Genomic DNA, 11164 nt, shown 5'->3' on the forward strand with positions numbered 1-11164 from the left:
GGGGTGCATTATCACCAGCAAGGAAGTATGAATAAGTGCTGATTAAAGCCTGGCTCAACAGAAAGAGTGCTCCTGACTAAATCATTACTATTTTGTCTGGCATCAATGGCTTCCTTGAGATCCCCCATGGAAAAATAAATTTAAAAAAAAAACATGACTGGGCCCAATCCTGTTTAGTTGTTTACGCCAAAGCTGTAGCCACTACAAAATAACTGTAATTTGGTTTTGTAATTCAGTTTTCTATTGAAACTGCAACAGAAACCCAGTGTAGCTGAAGCAGTTCGTAGGCCAAGATGACTATGTAATAAGCAAATTCAGACCAAAGTAAAGCAAGACTCAGGCAGTCAGGGAGGAGAAAGTTTGCTGAGAAGCCTAGAGAGCGAAACTTGTAGAAGCAAATGTGTGTGTAGGTTACTGGCTGGAATATTTTAAAGAGTCCAAGAGCGAACAGTGCTGGTTCTCACAGCCCTCACACACCATGATGGGGCTGGGATGAGATCTCAGCAAAGCATTCTGCCCTGGGCTTTGTTATAGTTTACGAGGATTTAGTATCATAGTCAGGAGTTTCCCCTGGAGTTTCTGAGAAAATGTTGGAAGCAGCTGCGGAGAATGGAGACTCGTCATCCAACGTCACTCCAGGCTCCACTACAGCTGAAGTAAGAGATGTCTTGGTGCTGATCAGCCCACATTGCTTTGTAGGCCAGTCTCCCAAGGATGGCTGGTATAGCAGAGCAAGGTGGCACTGGACAAGCAAGCTCACTCTTTTCTAGCAGCTGGCTGAAGGGAGACTCTCTCAGTTGTGCAGCTGTCAGGTCAAACCAGGGGATGGTTCTGGGAAGAGAAAACAAGTGGAAACATTTATGGACAATAACAGTCTGAAGCAGCTTGCTAATAATTTAACAAATAATGGTTTTCTTCAGTGTCTGACTACGAGTCTCTTTCTTGGGTCTTTGAGAAACAATCAGGCTCAGAGACTTGAATCTAAAGTGTTCCAGGCATTACTCTGCCATGCAGAGAAAAACTGAGCCTAATGGCTCTAGAACAATCCTGCACAAGCAGGAGTCCTTTCCCTCAAGCAGTGTTCCCCTGACTTAACATCCTCAGTAGTCTAGTCCATGAACTACCATAAGTTCATTACCCATTAGAAATGTCCTCTCTAGATATTCCCATAGGATTTTCTTTTCCTGCATCCAATGCCCCAGTCCTGGTCAGTGGCTTCAGACAACCTAATAAGTAGCCAAACAGGAACCAGGGACAAAATAACTCAGGGATAATAGCCCAGGTCTTTTATTGCTAATACATCATCTAAGGCAATCTTCCCTGGCAGGAATGTGGTCCTAAGGGCAACACACAGTTCAGCACCATCTGACCCAACAAGACAGCCCATGCTTCAGCTATGGGATGAGGCAAGTTTCAGAGCAAAGAGGAAGCTTGGACAAGCAGTACCTCAGCATTCAACCCTCTACTTACTACTCTTGAGTCACTGAAGAGGCAAAACCTCTTGCACACAAACCGTGGGCAGGAAGTTTTCTGCTCTGCACAGATGGGGCAACGTGGAGGAAAACAGAGGTCATCGAGTAATTCCAGCACCTTCTGGTGAGGCAGGCTCTGCCACGTGCTGCTGTTCAGGGCTGTGTAGAAAATGGCCACCAGCCATACAGCATTGACTCTTGTTTTCCCTGCAGGACAAACAAAATCAAACGTCAATTACCAGTCTGCACACAGGTGTGAAGAGATATTCACATCTCCCACTCCTGTGACGAATTGCACTGGCAATCAATCAGAGCTGGTTTATTTGAAACCTCTGATCTAGGATCATTTTAGGTGAGGGATGCTGAAATTAGTAGTAACAAGTCTAGTACAGCTTGTCTTTTCTGTCGCTCATTCTCATCAAGTAAACAGGAGTCCTTTACAGGCTGCATATAAAGTCATATAACCATTCAGCCCTCATGGCATGATGAGCACTGCAGCTGCTTTAAGAGCATTCAGCAACACAAGAATTAGAAGTGCATGCAGAAGTGTATAATGAAATTGCGATGGACAGAGGTAGCAGCTGGCAATAGGAACAGCACATCCATGGAAACAGAAGTTCTGCTTGAGGGAAGAGAAAAAGATTTTGGACCATGTTCTTGCTCAGAAAGTGTATCTCAGCTCCTGCTCACTGATTTAGCCTCAGAGCTACTACTGTTTCATGAAGGGAAATGGTAGCTCTTTAGAAACTGGTGGCAGGTACATGGAAAGCTGTGCTCCTGAAAGAAGGGGTGACCCCCGGGGCGCTAATCAGAGAAACTGGTGAAGGAGACACATACTGCCTCATTCTGCCCATCCACTTCTCCTGCATGACTACCCCCTTCCATGCACGCTATTTCCACCCCAGCTTTAGCTGTACAGTGGCAGGATTTCTCTAGGAGGGTTTTCTTCCCCATGCTGCACTCCTAACTAACAAAATTTTTGCCAGCCCAGACCCAGCCTTGAATCATACAGGCAGGGGAAGCACCGAGCACAACTCCTCAGAAGAACTGCTACCAAGTTTAAGTAAAAAGAGAGCTTTTACCCCGGGAACGGCAGGGGCACGATGCCTGCACAGCAGCAGGCTCTCGCCGCACCCCTGGGACCGTCCCCTTCGCCCCCCACTCATCGATAGGCTCCAGGAAGAGCACTGGTACCATGGCCTCACCATGGCACTGCAGCAAAGGAGTTGCTTCAACCTGAAGGCAGAGGCAGCCGAAATGAGGGTACCAGGAGAGGGAGAGGGTGCTCCTGGAGAGCCTGGGCTGCGCTGCGGTGGAGCAGGTGCCTGGAGCCAGCGGTGGCTGCACAGCTTGGGTGCGATCGTGGGGTTTTAAGGTCCTGCATTAGGGAAACTCAGAGGAAGTCACAGGGAATATCCCACTGTGCCATCCGTGGCTGAGTGAACAGTTGCTGGGATTCATCCCATTAACGTTTCTTATAACGACTCCTTTCCAATAGCCATCTTAACCAGCTAGAAAGGTTCTTCCTATTTGATGGACCATCATTGCCTTGTGTTAAAGTTAATCTATGGGCCTTAACAGTGCCAATGGGGAGATGACCACAGTAGGATTGTTAATTTTGCCATGTAGTGGTCTGTTTAAAAAAAAAAAGGGGGGAGGGTGTGTGTTAAAATCATCCCTTGCACTTTCTCCCCCAGTGCACATAGGTCATACCACAACTGCAGTGGTACAGGAATGTGTCGAGGTCCAGGTCCCTTCCCACTGCAGGCAGATTCCCTCAAGCAAGGCCTCTCCCATCTTTTCCTCTCCTCTCCCCTCTCCAGCTGGATCCCCACTGCTTGTCTGCCCTCCCTCAGCCCTGCAATCAACAGCCAGCATCACCCAGGTTTAGCTGATGGGGGAGAAACTAAGTTTAGCTGGTAAGGAGGAGGAAGCAGTTATCCTTTGCAGGACCTGCAAAACTTTCATTAGTAAACAGCCTCGCCCGTAGTATGAAGAGCAGCATCATGTTTGGCCCCTCACTGGTCACCTCAGCAGAAAGCCAGGACTGGCCTGACCACAGGGGCTGGGCACCCCCGGGGGTCAGGAGCAGGGGGTATAGGTCATACCCCTGCTCTCAGAGCCCTCAGGAGAGCTACGGCAGCAGCTTAAAGTGAAACACGATGCACTGGGTTTGCTTTTTCAACCGTGGAGACTGCAGGCTGCTTCTTTGCACCTTGTTTCCTGTGCTGTGTCACAACAGGTTATCTTGCAGTGATAATCCGAGGCCCTGGCAGGAGCAGGGTTCCGATGCCAGCATTGTGTTTGATCTGGAGCTCCCTTGACTCCTTTTGATCATGTTTTCAGGTTTATAGCCACGAAGTCTACAACTTCCTCTACACCAACAAAAAGCTGAAACTCTAAAGTGTTCCTGTGACTCCAGCAGTTGGGGACTTGGGGAAGTGACCAGCTGTGACAAGGTTTGCAATGACGTTTCACAATAAAACTGTGAGAGGCAATAAGAGCTGTGCTCCTGCACAGCTGCGGCTCAGCCAGAGCATGGGCGCTGTGCTTGTCCCGTGAGGTCCCAAACGGCAGCACGTCCAGCTCTGAAATGACATGGTCCGTTTTACCTGAGGAGAGGGACGGTGGTGACGAGGCTGTACACAATGCAGGGTTTCTGGATGGCAGGCTGAACGATGGAGCAGGCGGACAGCACATGTGATGGGAGGCAGCAGAGGAATGCAACGTCTGCCCAGGCCACCAGCTGAACGTTGTACAATCATGCAAGCCACTGCTTCTGCAGGTCTGCTGCAGTAAGCAAGGAGAAAGGGACTCAAGAGCCCACAGAACCAGCACAGGTGACCGACCAGCAGCTCCAGGCACTGGCAGCGCGGTTACCTGTGCTCTGCCACATGCAGGTGAAACACAAACCACCACTCCCAGGCTGGGACCGCTGGCTACCTGCCCAAAGTGGCATGGAGAGACTTTGGCTGCTGCCCATCACCATTCCTACATGGCAAAGGGCAGCAGCAGAGCAACACAGAGCAGGCAGGCTCTCTGCCAGGAATAAACATGCAGAGAGCTCAGCTGCCTCAGCTGCCTGGCCCCAGTTCATGCAGGCTGATTTAAAGCCTTTAGCTGAAACAGCCAAGCCTTAGGATCTGGCTAGTTTTCAAGATCTATAAAAAGCCATTTAATAATCCCTGCTTCCTCTCTGCCCTGAGATGATTAGAAAGAAGATTTTATTGTTCCAAGCATCTCCCCGGAGGACCGTTCTCCCCATTTATCTTGTTTTATGTAAGAGTTTACAGGGCAGTTGACAGTTTGTCTGCAAACAGTTGCTGTAATGCTGCAGGCTGATCTCCTCTCCTGGCTTGCTGGGCATTCAGAGCCCAGTGAGAAGCTTCTCTGCTACAACTGACTCTGCAGCCATGGAACAAGGAGAGGGACATCTCCGTTTCAGCACTGCTGCTCATCTGGGGAGATGTTTGCTCTGTTGGGTGAACATTTAACAACCTGGAGTCTCAGTCACCGACCAGGCTGTTGGCAAATGACAAGGAGAATTTTGAAGAGCCACAAAAATGCAGGGGACTAAAATAAAATGGGCCTTAAATTAGCCAGCGTTCAAAGAACAGGGTTAATGTCTCCACTGCACTCAGATGGGACTGGTAAAAAAAAAACAAACAACTAAATTAATGTTTGGTGGACAGTGGGTTTCCAAACAAATAAAAATCTTTTCTACAACAGCACCTTCTGCTTCCCAATAAAAAAAAATGGAGTTTCCATACCTTCAATATTTTTGGCAGAAAAACATTATCTAGTGAGTTCTGCCTGAAGTGCTATGAAAAAAGTGCAGCTAAAAGTCCACATAAGTGCAGTCCCAATTCCAGGTGCAGGCTGGGGAGCACTTACCCAGGCTCTCAGGGCATCTGGTGGAAACAGGGATACTGGGGCACGGAGCCCAGCTCAGCGTCAGGAGTGCTCGGGCCAGCTGCTTCCCAAGGTGGCCCCTGCCGATAATCCCAACCTTCAGGCCGTGGCTGTCCCCCAGAGGAAGTCGGCAAACCCGTCTCAGTCCCACTCTGCCTGGGGAAGCAGAGAAACTGGCATCAGCCCAGCATGAGCCACAGTTTCCCCAGACCACGTGTGGTCCTGCCCTTCCAGGAAGAGTCCCATGCCACGTATCCAGATAGCCCATCCCAACCCCACTCCTTGCATCCAGTCCAACTCACGCCCCTGCTCTCCAATGGGATTGCCAGAGAGGCAGAGGCTGATGGCTGCAGCCTGGCATGCACAGCGTCCATGGGACTAGACCCCAGGGAGCATGGTGTCCCCATCCCAAAACATACCACCCATGCTGAGGCTAACTGGTTGCTAACTGTAAAGCAGCTCAGCAATTAAGAGCTGATACCTGGCAGACACATCAACCCACACGATGGCCAAGCTCAGGAGCAAGTCAGCATGAGGAGGGTAGTCTAGTGATAGCAGAGGCTGCTGCTGAGAAGGCAGCACATGCTAGTGGAGGACGATTGGCTCATTATAAATCATATAGACTAGTGCCAGGAACAAGTCACAAGCATTGGGCACTACAAGGTTTCTGGGATGAAACCCTGATTTGATGCTAAAGACAATCTCCATTCCCTGGTTTTCTCAGGGGAAAACTAGTCATAGAATCATAGAATCATAGAATCGTTAAGGTTGGAAAAGACCCTTAAGATCATCGAGTCCAACCGTTAACCTAGCACTGCCAGGTCCACCACTAAACCATGTCCTCGAGCACTGCATCTGCCCTTTTAAATACCTCCAGGGATGGAGACTCAACCACTTCCCTGGGCAGCCTGATCCAATGCCTGACTACCCTTTCGGTGAAGAAGTTTTTCCTAATATCCAACCTAAACTTCCCCTGGCGCAGCTTGAGGCCATTTCCTCTCGTCCTATCACTTGTTACTTGGGAGAAAAGACCGACCCCCACCTGGCTCCAGCCTCCTTTCAGGTAGTTGTAGAGAGCAATAACGTCTCCCCTCAGCCTCCTCTTCTCCAGGCTAAACAACCCCAGTTCCCTCAGCCGCTCCTCATCAGACTTGTGCTCTAGACCCTTCACCAACTTCGTTGCCCTTCTTTGGACATGCTCCAGCACCTTGATGTCCTTCTTGTAGTGAGGGGCCCAAAACTGAACACAGTATTTGAGATGTGGCCTCACCAGTGCCGAGTACAGGGGCACTATCACCTCCCTGGTCCTGCTGGCCACACTATTCCTGATACAAGCCAGGATGCCATTGGCCTTCTTGGCCACCTGGGCACACTGCTGGCTCATGTTCAGGCGGCTGTCAACCAACATCCCCAGGTTCTTTTCCACCAGGCAGCTCTCCAGCCACTTCCTCCCCAAGCCTGTAGTGTTGCATGGGGTTGTTGTGACCCAAGTGCAGGACCTGGCACTTAGCCTTGTTGAATCTCATGCAGTTGGCCCCGGCCCAACGATCCAGCCTGTCCAGGTCCCTCTGTAGGGTCTTCCTGCCCTCCAGCAGATCGACACTTCCACCCAACTTGGTGTCATCTGCAAACTTACTGAGGGTGCACTCGATCCCCTCATCCAGATCATCAATGAAGAAGATATTGAACAGGACGGGCCCCAACGCTGAGCCCTGGGGAACACCACTCGTGACTGGCTGCTCTAGTCCAAGTGATTTAAGACTGACTGCCAGAGAGTTTATACAAATGTGGATGTTCAGTAACCAAGAGATTTTAACTATGCAGAACCAGATAAAAAGCTAACAAACTGTAGCATTGAGTTGGAATACCTATATAATGCTTAACTTCATACAAAGCTGGTGTGAACCATGCAAGAAACTCCCTGCAGAGACCAGCCACCTTCCCCAGTCCTCCCAGTGACATGTTCATGCTATTTAGACCAACACCAGAATGGCCAGTGATGTGCCTGTGTCACATTTTAGCTCAGTAAAGATGCAGTCATTTGGGAAGAGCTTGGCATGTCAAGGTTTCTCCCTGACATGACTATGTCACCCAGCCAGCACGTTTTACCGACAGTGAGGAGCTCACGTCCACCTTACCTGAGGCCATGGAGAAGTTTGCAGAAGAAGACGGCATGGGCACACGCATTCACTGCCAGCCCCTTGCGACGCCTTGTCAGATACATCAAGGCATCCTCACCTTCTACTGCTTCATCAGTCTGAGAGGACTTGAAAGGCTCTGTAATGTCCCACATCTTGGCCCAGAAGGACAAGCATCAGCAGTGAGGATTTAGAAGAGGGACATGGCCTCTACCCATGCAGCATCACAGTCCATCCCAGCTCCTGCCAGGGTTGTACCTGCAGCGTGAGACCCCAGCCCTTCTCAGGGTTTCTCCTTGCCGACACAGGACCTAGAAAAGTGGCTGGTCCCCACATGCAACGCAGCCACTGAGAACAAGATGCATCAGTGGATGTGTGAATCCGTGCTTTCTCTAACGTTACCTTTCTCTATTACACAAGTCCCAGCTGGACTTTAAAGCCCAGCCACCCGCAAGCTGCTGGCACAGCGCTTGGGGCAGACTTCATTGGAGCTGCTCCTGGGCTGGAATTAATGAGAAAATCAAACCCTTCGGAGCAAGTGGTTCAGTTTTCCAGTTCAAAGCTATTTTTTCATTCACCCTCAGCTTTCCGAGGCCAGTGCTGTGCCTCCTGCCCTCCCCAGCTGAGCAGCCTCTCAGCTCCTTCTCCCAGCCACATATTTGCTATGAGGTCCCTGTGTTGTGGCATGGCCAACTCAGCAGCATCCAGGTGTGGGAAGCTTTGCCCAGGACCTGCGTTATTGTTTGAAGAGAGCTGCAGGGATGCTTTCAGGGGTATGAGGCAATCATCACAACAACAGAGTGACTACGGCTAGCCCAGAAAGCTCTGAAAACCAGAGCAGCTGATTCCCTCCTTTGCTAAGGAGATGGTGTTTCAGCCAGCAAAGGTGCTGGGGGTTTAGAGGTGACCAGAGCAGCACCTCCCAGCCCTGCCTGCTTCAGTATAGGACAGCTTGGTGCACCATTTAGCCTGATGCGAGGCAAATGTACAGTGCTCTTGGCCAGAGCAGGCCACTGCTGAGCTGAGTTACTTGCGTCCCCTGATGGAACCCAGAGCACGCTTCAGTGTATCACAAACCTGCACTGGAGATGGAGAGAGGTGAAAACCGGCCCATTCCCTCAGGCTCTCTGCAGCTCACCAAACTCAGGCACAGCTCCCACAGGGTGAGAGGCACCAACTGGGCTGAAACACCCTCAGCCAAGCTCATCAGGGACAAAAATGACCCCATGCCCCATTGCAAGCAGTTGGAGTCCTGTCTTGCACTGTTCACCCTGGTGCCCGTGGCACCATAGTCAGTAAGAGGAGCAAGGGTGGCCTGAATGAGGCCCCCAGGTTTCCACCTGCTCAGGTTCTGTCCTGGTTCCTGTCCCTCGATGGTGTGGCAGGCACCAGCCCTACCTGCATGGGCAGCCAGCCCAGACCCCTGCAGGCGCTCAGCCAGCCCAGCCTGGGCATGGCTGCTGCCACGGCAAGTGCCCGATTACTGGAGAATTCCACATTTTCACCCAGGAAAGCTGGGAGTGTGGGCTTTTCCAGAGCCATGCAGCATTCCCTGGAGCACAGAAGAAAGCAGAAATCAGTCGTGAGGGGAGGACCACCTTCACTGCAGCAGTCTGTTTTTTTCTGCTGGGTACAGCTGTGCCACCCCGAGAGCCAGCAGCTAGGTTAGCATGAAAAAACTAAGAGGGCAGGGGTTGAACATGTCTCTATGTCAGCTGCTGCCCACGTGTCCATGGGGAAAAGGTGCTCTCAAGCATAAGAAGGTTGGCCTCTCCAGTGGGGGCAGATGGGTTGAATTTCCAAAGGAAGCAAAAAAAAAAAAAAGTAGCATTTTGCTACCTTCATTCTACCCACGATCTACTTCATCAGCTGGACAGTGCTGCCTAAAAGCACATATATGCCAAAAGCACCCAGGGCCTAGGACAGGTATTAAAGAGGAAATCTGTATCCCACTGAGGCTGTCCCAAAATCATGCGCATCAGCTGGGCAGTGCCTGCCACATCGCTGAAAAAAAAACCCAACCAAAACCACCAGCTCTACAGTAATTTTAGGTTTCCTACTTAGGTAAAACCCACCCTCCCCAGCCATAGGACACATTCCCCTGGAAATCCTCCTCTTCCTGCCCACATGGAGCAGTCATGGGTAGCCTGGGAGATGTGGCCTCAGACAAACCCTGGAATAACTGTTGGGGCTCCCAAATGCTGCCTTATAGACAAACGTTCCCTGAAGGACCATGCATGTCAGTCAGACACTTACAGCAGCCGCGCTATCCTGGTGCTCTGGAAGGTGTTCACAAAGCTGGTATCCAGCTTCTAGCATTGGGGCGTGGGGAACAACGAAATCGCTAACCCCATCCCATGTGGCACATCAGCATTTTCTGTTACAAGTGGTCCTGCTTTGCTTGGGACATACGTACAGGTCAGAAGCACTGCATCCTGCAAACTGCATACTGAGGTCAGCGGATCAGTAGGCACAGCCAGATCACGGCTCCCCTGCTGCTGGACTTACACATCTCCTTACACAGCTGTATCATTGCTCATACCACAAGGGGGGCATCCAGGACCCGTGCTTGGAGAATACAGGCGTGAAGATTTATTTTATGGCTTCATCAGAGTCCTCCAAGGGTATGTTCAGCTTCTCCCGTTGCTTCCTGACATAAATCCCAGCCAGTGACACCATTCCAACTCCTACAACCAAGAAACGTCCTGGCCTGGGGCAGGTGGGAGAGCCTGGCAGCAAACCTTACCCTAGCCAACAGCATCCTGGGTTGCCTTGGGATGAATGTTGCCAGCAGGTTAAGGAAGGTGATCCTTCCTCTCTGAAGTGCCATGTCCAGTTCTGGGCTCCTCAGTGCAAAAGAGACATGGACACACTGGAGAGTCCAGCAAAGGGCCACTAAGACGACTAAGGGACTGGAGCATCTCTCGTATGAGGAGGGGCCGAGAGCTAGACTGTTCAACCTGGAGAAGGCTCAGGGGGGATCTTACCAATGTGTGTAAGTATCTGATGAGAGGTAACAAAAAAAGGGGACCCAGACTCTTTTCAGCGATGCCCAGTGAGGACAAGAGGCAGTGGGCACCAACTGAAACGTGAGAGTCCACCTGAAGACAAGAAAACACCTTTTTACTGTAAGGGTGGTCAAATTCACGAACAGGTTGCCCAGAGCAGCTGAGTAATCTTCAGAATGTGGAGATACTGAAAACCCAAATAGACACAGTGCTGGTCTGCCTGTTCCAGGTGACCCTGCTTGAGCAGGACTGGACTAGGTGATCAAGAGGTCCCTTCCAACCTAAACGATTCTGTGAGAAAAAAACCCACCAACAGAAGAAGATTGAGAGTGCAGAGTGCAGCAGGGAGGCTGGAACCCAAACCTGCCCTCAGACTGGTACATCGTTACATATAACCTTCACCTTTGTGTGACCACCCCTGCGGCAGCAAACTCTCCTACAACATTAAAATTAATTCATCTGTGCGATGGCATCGAAGGTGTGAAATAAGGTATTGCTGCAAGCAAAACCACTCCACGGTGACACACACTGTGCTTTTCAGGACATGAGAACACACCCTGCATACTCACTTTGTGGGAGGTGTGACAAATTGCTCAGAATTAGCACACAGAGTGACAAAGTGCTCAGTGTGGGA

General features: G+C 50.6%; 1 protein-coding gene across 1 annotated transcript; it reads right to left on the reverse strand.

Annotated features, from left to right (window-relative positions):
• Window positions 1-613: 613 nt before the first annotated feature.
• NOXRED1 (NADP dependent oxidoreductase domain containing 1) lies at window positions 614-11054 on the reverse strand. The gene is made up of 6 exons (XM_087747408.1): window positions 9779-11054; window positions 8600-9074; window positions 7523-7870; window positions 5367-5536; window positions 1514-1679; window positions 614-831 (listed from the first exon to the last, which is right to left on the reverse strand). The coding sequence occupies exons 3-6, from the start codon at window positions 7675-7677 to the stop codon at window positions 621-623; spliced, it is 702 nt and encodes a 233-aa protein (XP_087603534.1). The 5' UTR covers window positions 7678-7870; window positions 8600-9074; window positions 9779-11054; the 3' UTR covers window positions 614-620.
• Window positions 11055-11164: the final 110 nt, after the last annotated feature.

The sequence above is a fragment of the Nipponia nippon genome, unplaced genomic scaffold (assembly GCF_047370975.1).
Source record: "Nipponia nippon isolate SJK-2023a ecotype South Korea unplaced genomic scaffold, ASM4737097v1 scaffold_11, whole genome shotgun sequence".
Classification (NCBI taxonomy): Eukaryota; Metazoa; Chordata; class Aves; order Pelecaniformes; family Threskiornithidae; genus Nipponia; species Nipponia nippon.

What these genes read in the sequence shown, in the direction of transcription:
- NOXRED1 (XM_087747408.1), bottom strand. Translation starts at nt 7,677, where the DNA reads ATGTGGGACATTACAGAGCCTTTCAAGTCCTCTCAGACTGATGAAGCA. An exon ending in AAACTTCTCCATGGCCTCAG is followed by an intron (nt 5,537 to 7,522) that starts GTAAGGTGGACG and finishes TTCCCCAGGCAG; the next exon opens with AGTGGGACTGAGACGGGTTT. An exon ending in CAGAAAACTTCCTGCCCACG is followed by an intron (nt 832 to 1,513) that starts GTTTGTGTGCAA and finishes TTCTCTTCCCAG; the next exon opens with AACCATCCCCTGGTTTGACC.